Below are 18697 nucleotides of genomic sequence, written 5' to 3'. Positions count from 1 at the left end.
CTCCCTGCTTAACGCTGGGGATAGAGAAGCACTCCTATAAGCCATCTGTTTCTCCTGCTCTATGCCTGATGCTTGTGTCTGAAATTGGAGGGTGAAGTATCCAGATGCCAAAGCTGAGCTAATCTATGTACCTAACTGTGAGTGGCTTGGGCAGTGTAAGAAAAGAGCAAAAACTCATGGGCTGAAATAAAGACAGTTTTATAAAGAAAACAAACAAACAAACAAAACAAAACAATAAACAGTAATCAACAACAAAAAGTCACCAAATGATCCACAATTCCATTGCTCGCCATCTGCTGATGCCCAGCCATTCCCCAAGCAGTCCCCTAGCTTTATTGTTCAGCATGATGCCATAAGTTATGAAATACCCTTTTGACTGTCCTGGTTGTGACCTATCCCAGCTTCTTGTGCACCCTGTCTCCTTGCTGGCAGGGTAGTATGAGAAGCAGGCAAAACCTTGACTTGATGTAAGTACTGCTCAGCAACAGCTAAAACATCGATGTGTTATCAACATTCTCATTCTAAGTCCAGAATACAGTGCTATACCAGCTACTAAGAAGAAAATTAACTCTATCCTAGCTGAAACCAGGACACTGGTCTCCAGGTCACCATCTCCGTACTGGTTGGGCCTGAGTGCTCTGCTGCTCTGGGATAGATTTTGGATCAGGCACATACTGGCTGGAGGTAGTCCAGATTCACAGACCTACTGTCACCTCCCAGCACACGAAGTTTCTACACCTTCATTGTCTTGTGTTAATACTGTCATCATGTTTAATATTTCTCCTCTTTTCCAAGTTGTTTCCTTAATGGAAAGCTGCCAGGGGTGATTGGTTTTCCATTTGCCAAGTGAGCACAGTCCTTGTGGGGTACCTTTGCTATGAGTGCCAGAGGAAATCCATCAGTATCTAACTGTGACAGCACTGGTGTAATGGCAAGGGATTGTGTGAGTTGCCAACATCAGAAGCTTAAGGTGGAAAAGGGGAGGAAGCAGGAGAAAAGGAGAGTTTAGCTGTTGCTACACTAAGTTGAATGAAAGCTCCAGGTAAACTGAGATAAGTCTGGATTAAGCCTGCCACCACCTGAGACCTTTCAAGGTCAGGGCATTGCCCGGAAAGGAGCAGGCTGTGTGAGCAGGGTCCTGAACAGCACCAAGGTGGCAGCCCCAATGCTCACCTGCCCTGGAGTTGCTGGGCAGACCTCTGTACCCTAGCCCTGCTGCTGCTGGGCCCCAGTGAAAGGTCCTGTGGAAGGGCTGCATGGTTGGCAGCACCTGCAGCTGTAGGGACAGGTGAGGCAGCTTCCCATCAGCAACTTCCCCTGTGGCAACTCCTCTGTTAATGGAGTTCCCTATTAACAGCCCGGCTGCCAGCTCAGCACCTGCTGTGCAGGGAGGCCCAGCTGGGGCACTTCGTTGTGGTTATGCCACTTGCTGGCCAGCTCCATCCTGCTTTTTTATCTTCCAGCAGAGCAGGGTTGTGTCTCAAAAGGTCTCTGGGAGGCTGACAGGGGTAGCCCTTCTCTGCCTGGTCTCCTCTCCCTCCCAGGCTGGGTCTGCTGCTCACCTACCTGTCTGGGGAGGGCAGAGAGGTCACAGCCAGCAGGGCTTGCGCTCCAGACCACCTTTCCCCAGTTTGACGCAGGAATGAATGTGGGGGCACATTCCACACACAGTAGCAGCTCTTCCTCTTCCCTGGGGCAAGTGGAGGCAAATCTCCTCTTTGCCTCCCCACCCCAACAGGTCTTGTGGTGGTGGGCGGTGGCCCCGTGGGGCATGGGTACTGCTGAAAGTGTCACTGCACAGTAAGGAGAGTCACAGGAGGATCGTCCTCCCCAGCAGGACCCTTGCTGCTTCTGCCAGCTCCTACCTGTTACCGATGCTCCCATCCTGTGGCTCTGTGCAGGAATTTGTCCTCCCAGGTCTGCCTGTGTAAGGGACCGGAGCTGCCAGAATGACAAGGTGCTGTCCATGTACTCTGGGAGCCAAGAGGCAGGCAGCCAATGGTGCTGTGCTCTCCAGAGGCATGCACTGCACTAACCCTGTGTGTGTTTCCCATCAGGACCACTGCCCTGACCTCAAGCTGGATAGACCCAGCTCCAGGTTTGGGGCTTGGAAGAATCTCCTCAGTGCAGGAGATTCATCTTGTGCCAGAGTCTGCCAGGCGGCCTTGGATGAAGAAAGGTAATGGACTACTGGGGTGCCAGGGCCTAGCCATGTCATCCCACCGAGTGGGGCCAGCACCCAGGGGTGCTGCAGGACTCCTACAGACAGAAAGCCATCCAGGGCTGCTGCAACTCAGCAAAGGCTCCTGAATCACTGTGGTTTTGGACTGTTACCTTCAGAAAGATAGAGACACTACCTCCCTGGACTTGGGAGAGGTAGCTGCTCACTTTGAGGATTCACTCATGGGACCGGATTTGGCACTCACTGTAAGGTGACTCAGTAGCTGCTTGGGCTAGGGCAGGTTGTTCTGGAGCTGCTGATAAACCCATGCAGCACTGTCTGGGAATGCCCAATCTGGGGAGCCATGCAAGGCAGGGACTGGGTAGAAAGACCGACCATTTGTGCCTGGCTGTTTTTTGGATGGCTTGGCTCCTCAATGGTCACATGCTCTAGCGCCCATCCCAGGGCTGATTCTGGTCCCATCTTGCAGGGAACTGACACAGCTTGTAAGTGTTACTGACATTCAACCCACACAGGTGTCTGGATCTGGGTTCTGGCATGCTCTATCCTCGTACCATTTCCTTGGGGTGTTTTCGTCTTGCAAGTGCCTTTCCTCAAAAGCTGTGAAGGCCTTCCTCTCCCAAATGAGCATCCAGATCCCTAAGGAGAAGCCTTGTGCTTGCCCAGCAGAACCCCCTCTTGTGTGCACGTTCACAGCTCGCATAGCTCAACATGCACATCACTTGGGCCCATGTCCCTATGCTTTTCCCACAGCTCCCAGTCATCTCAGGCAGCCTCCCATGCAGCCCCTGAGGGAGCCTGGATGGCTGTCTGGGGGGCTCCAGGACACTGTGCATCCCAGCCCCTGCCAGACACAGCCTTGAGGTGGTCCTACGTGGAGTTTGCTCCAGGAGAGGACTTGGCCAGTGGCCACAGAGAGGAGGATGAAGCAAAGACCAAAATTACCCTCTAAAAGATGCTGGTTTGGGCCAACAGGGTCCTCCAGGACAGGTTGTGCACATCCTCCCTGCGTGTGCCGTGGGCGGTACTGCAAGAGAGCACTAGGCACTCAGCACCATGCCCAAGGCACCTGCCGGGCCCTTTCCCTTCTCTGGGAGCTGGGTATGGTAACATTGCGCTTCAGTGGCTTCAGGTCCTTCCATGCCTGCACAAGGTGCAAATAATGGTCTGTGGGGTGAAAGCAACAGTGCAAACACTGTAGTGAGGGATAATGAGGCCACAGCCAGGACCCTTGGCCAATGTGTCCTGCACAGAGGCTCTGGCCAGAGCCCGGGCACTGGCCTCAGGGCACTGGGTTGGAGGAATAGCAACTTCTTGAGATCTGTAGCATGAACCTTCCTTACAGTAAAGCTGAGAGTTAAACTGGCCTCCTATGTGCTCCTACTCAGTCCCCTTATTTCCCTGGTCACATCAGTGTTGTGGGGCAAGCCAGAGCCTGACCAGCAGTCAGCCATGTCCTGGCACCATTTGTTGAAGGGATGAGCACAAACTGAGCACGGTGGGACCCTGGAAAGGAGGTGTTCTGCAAAACAACAAATATTCCAGCCACCACAATCTTCTGGCCTGCCAATAAAGTGACAGCATTCATCTCGGTGGCTGGTTTCTGATTTATCTTAGTCTTAAACCTGTTTGAACTGGTTAAATTGAATGACTGGCCTCAGTGCCACAGGTGAGGGCAGGGGTTTGGATGATGGGGTGAGGTACCATGGGTGAGGTACCCCATGGGTGAGGTACCCCAGTACTGCCCATCTCCTCCCTGGGTGCAGGAGCACTCATGGGACTCTGTAAGCTGCATGGCAAAGGGGGTGATAAGCACTACCAGCCTACAGTCCATATTTTGGGGTGCTTTGAAGCCAGAGCCCTGTGCTTCTTTGGAAGATTTCTAAGCTGTCTGCACAACAGGGCCTCCTAGCTGGAGGGTAGATAGACAGCTGGAGAAAACAAACAAAAAACCCTGCAACCAGACACGGATTGAAAGCATAAGAGCCTGAAAGCAAATCAAAGGCTAGAAACAGCATCAACACACTAGCACAAGAGACATCCCAGTACACGGAGCAAGTAGGCTGCCTGAGGACTATCCTGCTTCCTCCCAGCTTTGTCTCACCATCCATTGCATGAGTTTAAAGACTCCCAGAGGAGTCCCTGGGGAGCCAGGACTAGTACAAGAGGGTGGATAGGGAATGTGTACTAAAAAAACTGCAGGGCTGGGGAGAGACCTGCACTTCCTGCACCCTCCTTGTGCCCTCACTATCCTCACAATGTTGATGGACTGGACCAAGCACAAGGGCGCTGCCTACGGTCACCTCCAAACCTGGCAAGTGTCGCCCCCCAGGGCACCTCCTCCCCACCCCTCCTGTATATCTGTTCACAGACAGGCCAACAAGAGAACACAGAGCATGGAAAAAAGTCTTTATTTAGAAAGCATGTGGCACCCAGAGCTCCTGAGCCCTCTTCCCTGCCTCCTCCAACCCACCTGGGTTCTACTGACCCCCACCCCCATCTCCCATCACTGTTCCTCTTGCTGTGGACACAGAAATATCTTCCCTCCCAACAGCTCACTAAGTGCAGCATCTACTGCCTAGCCACACTTGCTACCCCACCGCATCCTCAGCCAAGCAGGTCCTTCTCCACAAGTACCCACCCCCTGTACGTGCTCAACAGCCACCACAGCCCCTCAGGGCCTTGTGGACACCCCTGCGTGCTCCCTGGCCAAGACCATGCAGCCCACAGGGCACAGCCCTGTCCCTGTTCTGTTATCGGTGTGGTGGCTCCTGCTTCTGGTGGCGTGGCAGCTGCTGCACGCAGAAAGGACGGGGGCTGAGCAGGGGGACATGTTGGACAAGGCGCAGGGGCAAGTCCATAGGGGTGTCAGGGCAGGGGACTGCTGGCTGCTTTCCCAGGGCTGGGAGATGGCATTTCAGAGGTATAGCTGGCATGGCAAAGGGCGCAACAGCCTCTGAGGAGATAAGACAGGCAGGCACAAAATGGTAGCAGAGATGGAGGTCTTTGGGGGTTGCTCTGCTTGACAGAGGGGCAAGGCGGACTGGCGATGGGCTGACTTGGACACCTGGGCACCCCACAGGGCCTGCAGGGTCCCTGTCTGCCCTGCCTTTCTGCAGCAGTTCCTGCAGTTTCTCCAGCTGCACCCGGCAGATGTGAGAGCGTGTGCGACTCTGGCAAAAGGATTCCAGAAAGGCATCAAGGGGCAGGTCTTGGGCCAGGAACTGCTCCATCTGTGCCTGCAGGACAGGCAGTGGGCAGTGTCAAGCAATGAGAGCTGTGGGACCATGGAGGGAGCCCAGGTGGCTGAGCCCCTGGACTGTTCTCCAGGGTCCTGCACACAGAAGGGCACAGGCCCCAGGTGAGGAAGGGGCAGTAGCACAGGGGCCTTATCTGACTTACCTCTGACTCTGCCTCGGAGGCATCCAGCTTGGCTTGGAGCTGGCCAAGGGCACTCTGTGGGCTCCACTTCTCCAGGTACGTCTCTGTGCCGGGAAAGGATAGAGCTGCCAAAAAACCTCCCCACAGATGTCCCCACTGCTGGGATTGTGGTCTTTCCCACTCCCAAGCATGAGGGGAGCTCTCCCCTCCTCAACAAAAAGCCCCCAAACACATCCCTGGAGCCATCTTCACAGCAGAGCTTGTATCTCACCATGGCAGCTGAGCACCAGTTACACCTTACACCACTCCTGATCATGAATGGGCCATATCCCCATGCACGTCTGAGGGTGCTGAGCCCACCCTGGCCTTCCTGTTAATGCAGCATTCTCTGGACATGCCAGCCAGCCCTGCACATCTCTGTCTTACCCCCCACTCACCTAGGCGCTGCTGCTTGTCCCAGCACGCTTCTTGTATCTCCCGTAGCTCCTGGTACTTGATGGCTAAGGAAGCCTTCCCGTCCTCCAGCTGTGGGCGCAGGGACAGGTTCTCCCTGGCCAGGGTACTGTTTGATGCCAAACACATCTCCCGCTCCAGCTGCAGACTCTGAAACTATGGGGATGCAGGGTTCACACCAGGAGGCAAAGCTGAAGCCACTCTGAGCCACAAAACCTCCCCCGTCCCCACCATCTCCTCTGCCTCAAAAGGGTCATGTCCTAGGAAAAACTCATCCACAGCACAGGATAGGTTACCTTGAAGGTTAGCAGTGCTCACAGCTGGCCTACCCAGCCTCCCTTCTGCAGCGAGTCACAGCTCCTGAAAGGCCTCATTAGCTAATGAGGACGTCAGGAGAGAGGCACCCCCTTTTGCTGCACACACATCTTCCACCCATGGAAAGTGGAGAGCAGGCCAAGTGGAAGTATGCTGAAAACAGGCTTACATTAACTTTAAAATGGACAGCTGGGAGAGGGGTCCAGGCGGGGAGCTGCTACCCCCGGGCTGCGGCACATCCCTCGGCCGTTTCCTCCCTTGCTGCCGTTCTCCTGCAATCGCGGCTTTGCTTCAACAGCGAGAGCAGCAGGGGCAGAGGCTCTGACCACGCTCAGGTTTTCGATGGGTGCGATGGCTGCTGCCCCACCCCTCCCGGCGGCAGCAGCAGCACCGGAGCAGCCGCGAAAACGAACAAAGCTTCCCCCGCGACCGAGGCGGCGCGGCTGGGACGCCAGGCCGGCCAGTGCCCGGCCAAAGAGGGCCGGGGTCCGGACCGCCCAGCCCCGCTCCTCGAACGGAGCTGCCGGCGGCCCCGAGCCCCGCCGAGCCCCTACCTTCCTGCTGAGGCGGGCGGCGCGCTGCAGCCGGGGCTCGTCCTGCAGCAACGCCCGCAGCTGTACCGTGCTCAGCGCCGCGAAGCAGCGCGGGGCCTCGGGGGGCGCCAGGGGCCGGGCCATGGGCCGGACACCCCGCCGCCCGCCGCCGACCGCGGCACCGGGAGCCGCGCGGCCGGAGCTCCGCCCCGCCCCGCCTGCCCTAACGGGGCCGCCGGGATCGAGGCGCTTCCGCCACGCACTGTCCTGGGTTGCGGGCATGCTGCGCCTGCTGTGTGCTTCCTGCGCTGCACTGCACTGCGCCTCGCTGTGTGTATGCTGCACCTGCTCTGTGCATCCTGCACCCCGCTGTGTGCTTCCTGTACCCATTACGTGCATCCTGCACTGAACCCTCTGTGTGCATCCTGTGTTGCATTGCACCTCGCTGTGTGCGTGCTGCACCTGCTGTCTGCATCCCGCACTGCATCTGCTCTGTGCATGCTTGTTTTGTTTATGTGGCAAGAATTTTGTTGCGAGGAGGGGAGGGGTACAGGGGAGATGGGGCGGAAAGGGGACTGCTGCAGGGATGGCCTCTGTGAGAAAAGTCCAGAAGCTGCTCCATGTTAGATAAGGGCATTTTCAGCCATCTCCAAAAGGAACCCGCCACTGCCTAGAGCCATGCCAATAAGCAAGTTTGTCTGTACCTCTTAGAGCACATTTAAGCAATGGAAAAAAAATGCTACACAACAGCAGCTGGGAGAGAGAGGAGTGAGAAACACCCTGCAGCCACCAAGGTGAGTGCAGCAGGAGGTGCTCCAGGCATGCAGCACAAGTTCCCTTGCAGCCTGTGGAGAGGCCCCTGGTGTCCCCCTGCAGCCCATGGGTCTCACACGCTGCAGCTTGTGTGATTTGCGGAAGAACTCTATAACTCAAAGCAAATAAGTTATAAGTAGGTACGTGGTTTATTTCGGTGCTAGGAACAGGCAGGATAGCTCCCAAACGCATGCACACCCTAACACGGCAACTTGCTTTGGTTATATGCAGTAAAAAGTTACATATGCATGAAGTTTCCCTATATATATGCATATTCATAACCCATCCCAATATTAAAATTAGCTCCAATAAGTCATTTCCATAAACTCTTCTGATCTGCACCTGCGCAGTGCCTTCTGGTGGTGGTCGTTGGGGGGTTGTGGAGATGAAGTCCGATAACTCCTCTTCATGACCACTAGTTGACCCCTTGCCTTTGTACAGACTCAGCTGCTCCTTGGCTCTTGTCCAAACCACAAGGTCGGTCTCAGCTAGTTTTTGAGACAGGTTCCTCTTTTTTGTCAGGAAACATCTTCTGTGAGGGGTCCCAAGACTCCTTGTTTTGGTCAATTTGCACAGTAGTAAGCAAAGACACTCAGCAATATATATTTTAAAGCAATTAAGTAAGGCCCCATTCTTTCATTCCTGGCTTTAATAATTACAATTGTTTTATTTAGAAATCATTAATATGATTAAGCAAGCCCCCATTCTTCTATCCCTGGCTTTGACTCGTGGAAAACAGACTCCACAATCAGTAAGATTGTAAAGTAGGTACGTTTATTCAGCGCTGGGCAGCACGGGGGGTAGTACCGCCAAAGTCGTGCGCCCCTGACGCAGCAACTTGCCTTGGTTATATGCAGTAAAGAGTTACATATGCATGAAGTTTCACAATACACCTGTACGTATTCATAACCTGTCCTCACTTCGTATTAAAATCAGTTCCAATGAGTCATTTACATAAACTCCTCCCATCTGCGCCTGTGCAGTGTATTCTGGTGGTGGTCATCGGGAGTCGTGGGGATGAAGATTGATGACTTACTCGTCACCGCTAGTTGACCTCTTGTCTTTGCGCATACTCAGTTGCTCCTTGGATCTTGCCCATTCCACAGGACCAGTTTCTACCACTTTCATCAGAGAAGCTCACCCTCTTATTAGGAGACTGACCTTGGTAAGGTCAGTCTCTTTGTCTCTGCCTCTCCTGCTCAGTCCCTCTCTGCCCCTGCTCCATGCAGGGTCCCTCCCACAGGATGCCGTCCTTCCTGAACTGAGCCTGCGGGGGCTGCCCACAGGCAGCAGCTCTTCAAGTACTGCTCCCACATGGCTCCATACCACGGGGCCCATCTGTCAGGAGCAAACTGCTCCAACATGGGTCCCCCACGGGCAGCAGCTCACCCCAGGCCCCTGCTCCTGTGTGGGCTCCTCTCCACGGGCTGCAGCTCCAGCCTGAGGCCTGCTCCTGCTGGGGGTCTCCATGGGCCACAGCCTCCTCTAGGCTACATCCACCTGCTCCACTGGGAGGCTCCTCCATGGGCTGCAGCGTGGAGATCTGCTCCATGTGGGACCCATGGGCTGCAGGGGGACAGCCTGCTCCACCGGGGACCTCTCCACAGGCCACAGGGGAACCTCTGCTCTGGTACCTGGAGCACCTTCTGCCCTCCATCTACACTGACCTTGGGGTCTGTAGGTTTGTTTCTCCCTATTTTCTTACTCTTTTGTCCCAGCTGTTGTTTCACAGAAGTTTTCCCCTTCAGAGTACTCCCCCAGAGTACTAGCATTGCTCATTAGATCAGCTTTGTTCAGTGGCAGGTCCTTTTGGAGACATCTAGAACCTGCTCCTCTCTAACATGGAGCAGCTAATGGGCTCTTCTCTCAGAATTCACCCTTGCATCTCCCCTGCTACCACAGCCTTGCCATGTAAGCCCAATACAAGGTGTCACCTCAAACCAACTCTGGCTACTGGAACTGTGCAAAGTAAAGCTGCCATTGAACTGCTGGGAGCTGGAGGTCACTACCATTGGGTAGCCAGGAGCCAAGCAGGACTTAGAAAGCATTTGGATTTGGAAAGCAAAGCTTAGAAGGAGCTGTGTAGAGCTAGTGCTGTTGTAGGAGAGATGACAACCTGTCTGCACACTGGGATGTGCTGTTTTGTGGGATGAGGATCATTTGCTCCTTAGACTGGCCGTGCAAACGCAAGTCCAGTTTTGGAGTTCCACTTGGAAACCTCAGAGGCCCAGGAGCAGCAGCAGTGTCATTTCTCAGTCTGCCTGGTGCCACCTGAAATCATTGAGCCTTCTGGCTCTGAAAGCCAAATCTGCTCTGAGGACAGTGTATGGCAGGGAGAACACCTTCCAGCCACCCATTCTCCTCATCTGCTGCTATGGGTGTTTCTCTACCAGCTGATGCCAAGTCCCATCATTGACCTGCCCTGTGCACTACCTCTCTGCACTGTGGTGCCCATTGCAAGGAGACACTATAATGAGGGAACCAAAGGCATAGCTTTTGCTCAGAGTGAATGTTCCCTTTCTGTCTTAGAGGATAACTGGTGTCAGGAAAGGCACTTTTAGGATCTCTAGTCCAACCCTTGCATGGTAGAATTGACCCCCAAAGCAGATCAGACTGCTCAGGGCTATGTCTGATTTAATTTGGATTGTTTCCAAAGCTGGATATTCTCCCATCTCTGGAAAGGGCCAAGTGACACTGCAGAGTCTCTAATGGGTCACTCTCCAAGGCCAAGTGGGGATTCCAGCCAAAGTAAGAGACTTTGGCATGGGCTGGATTCTGAGGTCCCACCAGTTCTCTGCACTCTGTCTTCATGGGTCATTGCTTGGTGCTGGAGGCTCTCAGGAGAGCAAGTGAAGAGAGAGCAAGCACTGCTGGTGCTGTGCTGCCTCAAAACAAAGCCAGAACCCTTTGTGAAGGTGAAAGTGCTTCTTGAACAGTATGTCCTGGCAGCACCATAGTGTCATGGGATGAAGGAGCTTCAGGGACCTTGTCCTGCAGCCTCACAGCATCAGCTCAGTCTGCACCTTTCCTGACAAAGGTTCATCTAAATTGATCTTTGGAATTTTGATATGATGAGCAACACTCTGCTCATTCCTGTAATAGGCTCTTTCCTCATTATAATCTGTCCTAATTCAACCAACTCCTAACATCTAACCTACCTTTCTTTTGCTTCCATTATGTTCAGTGCTTCTTGGTCACAGCAGAAAGATGTACGTACATCTTTGATATCATTTTTATGTAGGATCAAAGCATAACTTTGCAGACATGCAGGTGCCATGACCAACTCTTGACAGACACAGACTCCCAGCAGGATGATGTCATCACAGGGACATCACCACAGAATTTTACACTGGACTGTGAACATGGTGATGATGTGTAAAGAGTTCTTTCATGTGTTGCATCCCTTCTGAAACCTCCTGCACAGATTTACAGGTCCTATATCTCAGTGTAACTAGTTTTAAATTCTCTTACATCCATTTCTATGAGAAACACTCCAGACTTTTTCTCTCTATAAGCTCCATTGCTTCAGTCCTAGCACCTGAGATGGGATTTCTTTGGTCTGAGTGGGAGCACATCAGAGATATAGAACAGACATTCATTAATGGAGAATAAGCTCAAGGAAGCAAATTTATTTGGCTGCTTTACCAGACAACACAGAGAGACACAGAGTGTATGGAATTCATGGCACATAGCTGTTTTGCTTATTGTGAATTCTGGAGGCAACTAATAATCACTGACAAAAAGTCATTACAGGGTTCAGTGTCTTCCTCCAACAGGGAAGGTATATGCAGAATCCACGTTTCACTTTTTTTTTTTTTTTTTTTTTTTTTTTTTCTTGATTATGAACGTAATAAAAAGGAATCATTGGCAAGCACAAGGAAAGAGCTAAAGAAAGGGGAAGCCACTCAGAGACAGAAAAAAGAAAGTGGCATTTCAATAAAACCCTGATACTCTTAGGCTCTTCTCTCTGCTACAGAATGGCTTAAGCTGTGCAGAGCCTTTGAAAGCACCCAGTTCATACAGGAGCGGGAAGAAGCACTAACAATATGGAGCTGGTTTGATGAGGATAAGGGAGGATTTGCAGTCCCCTTTACACAGGCTACCCCATGTCATGCCACCCTTGAAATTCAGCCGTACAGAATAACATGCTGAGTACCACCACCCGCCCTCATAGCTATAGGCACAGTTCTTACTGTAAGTATCCTGATCCCGATCTTTTGTGGAAAACTTCATGTTGTCATGCATAGTGTTGGGATTGTCTGAAGTCATGGCATCTCCCGCTGTCCCTGTGTAGGAGCCCAGCCTCAGCCGGTAGCCATGGGATTCATCTTCCACACTGAAGAGGTTGTAGTCTGCAAATTTGATGTTGTTTTTGGTGTCCCAGATGACAAATCTGACCTGGTAGACCTTCTGCTTGGCAATCTGATGAATATACTCGGTGCCCAGCCAGTACTCGCTGCGCACATTCCCAAAGCCATATTTATAGGTGCTCCAGGACTCAGCCCAGGTGACAGCTGTGTCTTTCTGGTTCCTTTGGATGACTGTCCAGCCCCCATTTGTCACATTCATTTCACAGTACACCACGAGCTGGTGGAGTCCTTTTGGCTGGATTATGTAGACACCACTGCGGCTACCAGCAGGGATCTCGCTGCAGTCCTTGGGCCAGCCTGGGGCAGGAAACAGAGCTGGTTATTGCATTGCATTGCACACAATGAGACACTGAAATCACCTGGTAATTCTTTTGTACCTATATTTTATTGCACATACATTCCTGAGCTGTATTCCTGACATATTCAACAGGAGTAAATTAAAGTCTTGAAATAATCAAAAACATTGCCTTCAACCAGCACACAATACAACTTTGTCCATTTCAGTGTCTCTGCCACCACACCACTGCAGTGCTGTGGTGATTCACCTGTAGCATGTTGGTGATATATCACCACAGAGATAAATGCAAATCTGGGTTCTAAAGCCACTTGCACGGAAGGATTAGAGATTTATAGTCATTTTAGAAAACCCAGAGTGTGGTCCAGACATCCATATTGCTCATAACAAAATCAGCCTTTGTGATCTCAATAGGACAAATCCACTGGTTTTCTTTGGGCTTACCCAAGAGCTTTTTAGAGGTTTTCTGACTTATTTTATTTGATCAGTCTTTCTATTCTTTAGAGTGTCAGCCCCTTAAACAATGAAGTGATGTGTTCACCCACATACCAGTGGTTATTTCTACCCAGTGAAACCTTATCTTGTGGTCATATGGGCTGATGTTGACTTAGTGAGTTCTGTTATGAAGTCAGTCCTTTTCCCACACTGCCTTGTCTTCAAATGAATGGCAAAAATAGGCTAATAACCAAACACCACAACCTGAAGGCAAATAATGAAGCATGACTTTACAGTTTAGATCTTTAGATAGAAACTTCATGTTAAAATCCCTCATCATTAAATCCAGGACATGGCTGGTGTTAAGGTCCATCTGAGACTATGAGCTGTGACACTTCTGTAGCCTATCAGAAAATCAACATTTTTCCTGGCAGGAGCCTGTGTACATGTAGGATATGGACTGAGGTGGCTGAGCACTTTTCACGAGCCTCTAGGCTCTTAGTAATGGTGCAATCTTGTGAGCAGATGTACTTCTTGAGAATAGACTTACCATGAGCCACTGGTGGATGAGGGGCAATGTCTCTGACCTGCCGAACATGTTTGTCATCCTTATCTGAATTGAAAAGAACAGAGGAGACAGGACTGAGTGTTGAGAGTACATATCAAATGCCTACTGGGAGAACATAATCTTCTCCAGATGATATTCCAATTTTTTGGCTGTTGTTGCTCCTCACTCCAGAGTAGCATACCTTTACCACTTCAGGTATCAGCCAGATGGTAGTTCAGGGCAATTTACCTCTACAAATACCTGAGGGGACAATGTAGAGAGGATGGGGCCAAACTATTCTCAGTGGTGGCCAGTGATAGGACAAAGGGTAATGGGTATAAATTGAACTACAGGAGGTTTCATTGCCATATGAGAAAGAACTTTACAGCTTGGGTGACAGAGCACTGGAACAGGCTGCCCAGAGAGGCTGTGGAGTCTTCTACTTTGGAGATATTCAAAACCCACCTGGATGCCATCCTATGTAACATGCTCTATGTGACCCTGCTCAAGCAGGGGGGTTGGACTAGATGATCTCTGGAGGTCCCTTCCAATCTCAATCATTCTCTGTGATTCTGTAATTTACATGATGTTAGTATGGGGCAGATGCTTCCTTGATGAGAATGGTTAGAGCACACTTTGTGTGGGAAGAACCTTAAATAATGGTAGCAACAGTAGGAAGACAGTTGCTAATTTACAGTAGAAGTTAGAAAGGGATTCAGGAAGAAGAGGGATTAGAGGGGAAAGAAATGTGAGAGATGACACAGCAAAACCAGTTCTGGTATCAGGAACTTTAAGAGGAGCTCTGCTCAGCTGGCTCAGAAAGGAATTTGAAGGGTGTTGCTGGATGGTTCACATTGAAATAATGCAACTTGTTCACAAAGACACCTTGTGTGTATACAATGATGGTTAAAAAACAGACTCATGGATCACAGGCCTGTGAGCCATGCCCATCACAAACAAACAAACAAACAAATTAATCCCATCCCCTCTCCGAAACAGACATCTAACCCTACAGCTGCTGTTCTCTGCCATCCTCAAATATCTGCTTCCTGCTTTCTCTCTCAACTAGTTCTTTCATGTCCTCTCCCTCTTACGAAATGTTTAACTTAATCCTCTTTCACAGTGTATAAGCCCATTCCTTCTCTTGCTATACAAGAGTACACTTCTTCCTGCAGCTAGACTGTATATTGCTAACACATCCTCCTCCATAGTCATCTGATTTTGGAGCTGGACAATTCAATTCTTCAGTTTTCCCTGGCACAGTCTATCTGGCATATTTCTTACCCCCTTTCTGCAACTCTCACTAAATATCTCTTGAAACTCACCAGTAAATGTGGTGGTTGGCCTGAGCCCGTGTAGAGTGGAAAACACTCTTGCAACTTCTGTGCACTTTCTAAGCAGGGTATTTACTTTTACTACAGCGATATGAAGCTATTCACTAACATTTGTTTGTAAGTCAAAGTCTGCCCCTCTTCTCTTCTGCTTTCACTTCCTGTCCATTTGGATTCATACCTCCACAAGTTGAAATGGTCTTATCTGGCATGTCTCCCTGCTCACCTAGCTTACATTCATGCTGCTTATGTTTTTAGAGAACCATACCAGTGGTCTGAGTGAGAGATGAGGGTGAAGCTCAGAGCACACTTCTTTTTATGTATTCAGACTTGCACTTCTCAGGGAAGCTTGCCAAGCGCTCAGTCATAGATGCTCTCCGTGTTGGCGTTTTCTTGACAGATGACCTTTGCAGTGAAGGCTGATGTGAAACCAGTGTTGAACACTTGGACCTTGTCCCTTTCTGCCAAAAACTCATATTCCATTGTAAGTGAACCATCTCTTTCTGCTCACACAGCCACCCATTTTTTCAAGGAGGCTTCCTCATAGCTCCAATGCTCCCTGGTAGTTAATAAATTACTCCATGCTGTCATCTGACTGGCCTATGTCAGTGACACTACTTACTACAGATTCTGACTGTTACTACAGACTCTGTTGTAACTTCACTCATTTCCTCTGCATTCAGTTTTCTCTTGAATTCCCTCTCTCTGCTAACCTTGTGATTTCCAGAGGTGGCTAATGTTCTTGCTGTCATCAAAACAGTGTGATCGTTTGGTTTAACACTGTAACACTACTTCAACACCTGTAACACTACTTCTCCAAGGAAGCACCCATTGTCCAGAGCACCCTTGCCTTGGTCTTCCTGCCAGTGAGATTGGACCTGTTCCTTTTCCTGTGATCTTGGGAACTCTGGGTTTTAGACTATTGCACTCACATATGGGCAGAAGAACTTAATGTCACACAGAAGATGAGGCAGGCTACAATCAGAGGATGACTCTGAGATTATTCTTGTTCCAGTAAAGTAGCCTAAATTGGTAGCAAATTGGTATTGTCTGTACATAGAGTAATATTTAGTCCTTCCTCCATGGCACAAGGGTGGGGTCAGGTTGGGGTGGAGAGCTATCTAGGATCTTACTGAACATGACTTTGTCTGCCTCTCCCTGTTACAGTGGTATACTTACCAAGCTGGAAGGACTCTGGGTGAAGATTCATAATTTCATCCAGTGTGCCATTGCAAAGATGTAAGTTTTTTATGTCAAAGGCAAGAAGTGCTGCCGGAGCCAGCAGGGAGGTACAAATCAGGAGACAAAGGTACCGGGTAGCTAATATGGGAAGAAATTGAAAAAAATAAAAGAAGAAGAAGAAAGGGCACATAACTCTTCCATGAGTCCCGCTTGACTCTTGCAGGGTAAAATACAAAAATAAATTTCTTTATTTGTAGAGCTCCCTCTTGGAGCTCAAAGTCCCAATTCACTACCTTAGATGAACTACCAAATACTCATTGACAGGAGTCATCAGCAGTGGCAGCTTATGTTGGTGATTTCTGAGACAGATAAGGTGTGAAAACCTTGTCCAAACCCAAAGTAACTGTAATCAGAAATTCCTGTGAAAACCAAGTCTTGGGGCTAGAGATAACAAGTAGGGTGAGGATGGAAGGAGGTATCCTCTTTCCTCCCAGCTCCCATTCATATGTATTCTCTGGTGTGAACTGGGAGTACACTTGCTCCCAGCCCAGGGTGGTGGGTAGTAAGAACCCAGATGTGTAGGAGGAAGCAGAAGAAACATTCAAGAGCCACTGCCTAGCTGTTGCAAATTATCTCTTCTATATATGGCTACTTCAAAAAGTCCACATGTAGCCATCTGACCCAGACTGTTCTTGTTTGGAGAAGCTAGGAAAACCAGCACACTTTTTGTAATATTAAATCTATATAAAATGACAGAAAATTTATCATGGTACCTGAACAGCGGGGCATTACAGAGATACCTACTCATAGGGAAAACAAATCCATGATATAATAGATACAACTCATCCTGTCAGGTTACTAGTATGATCCCTCTACTGTTTGAACAGGAGCAGAGCCTATCCCAGCACTGCCATGGGATACCTAGGTTTGGCAGGTTCTTAGAGATGACTGAGAAGGAAAGCGTTCAAACTGGCATTGTCAGACTGGAACTAGTATGTGTGCTCATTGCCATCCTAGACATAAACACCCCTTTCTGGGAATACTGAGAGTTGTCCAAATGATTTGTGCTGGATACAGTTCTACACCAGAGCTCTTTTAATCACTCTCCAGTCCAACTGATTTGTTTCTCAATTGCTATCTGACATTGAGTGTCTTGATGCACTTGTGTTTAGGGACCTGTTTAAAGATATCATGTCTTCAGGCCACTAGAGAAGCAATGTTCCTTCCACTACTGGCCCATTCCTCCATAAATAGTCTTGAAAGGTCTGACTAGGATGGAGATGCAAAGGAGAAGAACAGCCGCTCCTGGGTGTTCTTCTGGGGACAGCAGTGTGTTTTCAAATCATCTAAACTCTAGATCTTGATACCTGTTCAATATTATATAATAAGAATATCTAAAAAAAATTAATAATTATAAAATCTATTTTCTGTGCTAGAGTATTTAATATTTTCTCTGCAGAACTGAAAATTACAAAGAATGTTTGGTAAACTTGCATCTTGTAAAATGGGCTATCTGGCACTGCAAGGCTACACTGATACAGCGTGTACATAGCAGAAAATGCAGTCTTCTGCTCCAGCTCTCACCCCAGGGCACAGTGAGTCTGGGCAGACTAATGGACTTAGTGTTGCAATAGCCAGGGTGTGGGCAGAAGTGAGCCCTGCAGCAGACAAAGTGCTCTGGGATCCACAGCACATTCAGCAGCACAGTGCCATTCCCTCCCAGCCCAGCCCACACTCACCCATGCTGTCTCTGAGGGGACCCTGCAGAGTGGGAAGCCAGGCAGGTTTGGCTTGGCTGGAGAGGTGTCCAGCCTGAAAGTTATAGGACTCGGCAGGTAAGGGGGTGGAGGCACGAGACCCAAACCGCAGCACTTATGCTCTGGCTGGCAACAGCATCAGTGGTTTATGGCTTATTTGCTCTTCATCATTAAGTAATATGTCCTCAAACAAAGAAGGCTGTGTTTTAGAAAGATGAAGATATTTCTTCAGAGGCAAAGCAAATAATTAAGAGCTCATGAGACAGTGCATTGAACAACCTCAATTTACAATGTCTGCCTCTTCCCACCCCCCTCCACTCCCACTTCCCTGCTTGAAGGGTTTCCCCAGGGAACAGTATCCTCTGAGCACCCTGAACATTTCAACTTGAAAGTAAATACCCAGATGACATTCCCTTCCTGGATGGAAATCAAATGTCAATGGGTAAATCGCTCTTTCCAGAGGAGGCATTGAGCTAAACAGCCATTGGGGACCCATTTACATCCTGTACTATTTTCAGGAAAGAGGTACTCAAGTGTTCCTGGCAAATTTTGCATTTTTTATCTGAGCACTGAACTTCAGAAAGGACTACTCCATGTGTCTCCTGACATGCCTGCCACAACCACCCTGCCTCTTTTGCAACATGTGCTGTGCTTGTCCCTGGTACCACTGCCCCAGAAGCAGTCACAAGGGAGTTTTAGGAAGTGTGACATGGCACTGATGTAAATGGTCTTAGTTCAAGCCTCTTTCTGCAAATTACAGCATGTAATTCTTAAAGGAAATTCCAGTCCATCTTTTTTTTTTTTTTTTTTTTTTTTTTCCTAGGGATCAATACCTTAGAGAAAAGAGCAGGCAAAAGGAAGACCTTAATGCTGTCTACAACTACTTCGTGAGATACAGAGAACATGGAACCAGATTGTTCTTATTGTGCATAGTGATGGGATGAGAAGCAATAGATCTAACTTGGAATATTGGAATATTCCAGTTAGAAATAGGGACTATTTTTAGCATGAAGTTGGTCAAACACTGGAACAGGTACCCAGGGAGGCTGTCGGATTTCCATCCTTATAGGTTTTCAGTACTTGACTGGACAAGGATGTGAACT

At 49.5% G+C, this 18697-nt stretch overlaps 2 protein-coding genes across 3 annotated transcripts; both read right to left on the bottom strand.

Moving 5' to 3' along the window:
• Positions 1–4598: 4598 nt before the first annotated feature.
• VPS37D (VPS37D subunit of ESCRT-I) lies at positions 4599–7140 on the bottom strand. 2 transcript variants are annotated; one of them, XM_082776009.1, is made up of 4 exons: positions 6501–7016; positions 6001–6172; positions 5585–5667; positions 4599–5421 (listed from the first exon to the last, which is right to left on the bottom strand). In XM_082776009.1, the coding sequence occupies exons 2-4, from the start codon at positions 6143–6145 to the stop codon at positions 4936–4938; spliced, it is 714 nt and encodes a 237-aa protein (XP_082632135.1). In that variant the 5' UTR covers positions 6146–6172; positions 6501–7016; the 3' UTR covers positions 4599–4935. The 2 variants fall into 2 exon arrangements, with proteins under 2 accessions (XP_082632135.1, XP_082632134.1); XM_082776008.1 differs by having other exon boundaries at positions 4600–5421; positions 6886–7140.
• A 4146-nt stretch (positions 7141–11286) lies between these two features.
• On the bottom strand, positions 11287–17737 carry LOC309885886 (fibrinogen-like protein 1-like protein). Its single transcript, XM_082776269.1, has 4 exons — positions 17577–17737; positions 15835–15975; positions 13328–13390; positions 11287–12344 (listed from the first exon to the last, which is right to left on the bottom strand). The coding sequence occupies exons 1-4, from the start codon at positions 17578–17580 to the stop codon at positions 11716–11718; spliced, it is 837 nt and encodes a 278-aa protein (XP_082632395.1). The 5' UTR covers positions 17581–17737; the 3' UTR covers positions 11287–11715.
• Positions 17738–18697: the final 960 nt, after the last annotated feature.

Source organism: Aythya marila, assembly GCF_965140915.1.
Source record: "Aythya marila genome assembly, chromosome: 20".
In the NCBI taxonomy this organism is placed as follows: Eukaryota; Metazoa; Chordata; class Aves; order Anseriformes; family Anatidae; genus Aythya; species Aythya marila.
Note: the sequence above shows the minus strand (reverse complement) of the source record. Positions and strands in the feature narration are given on the sequence as shown.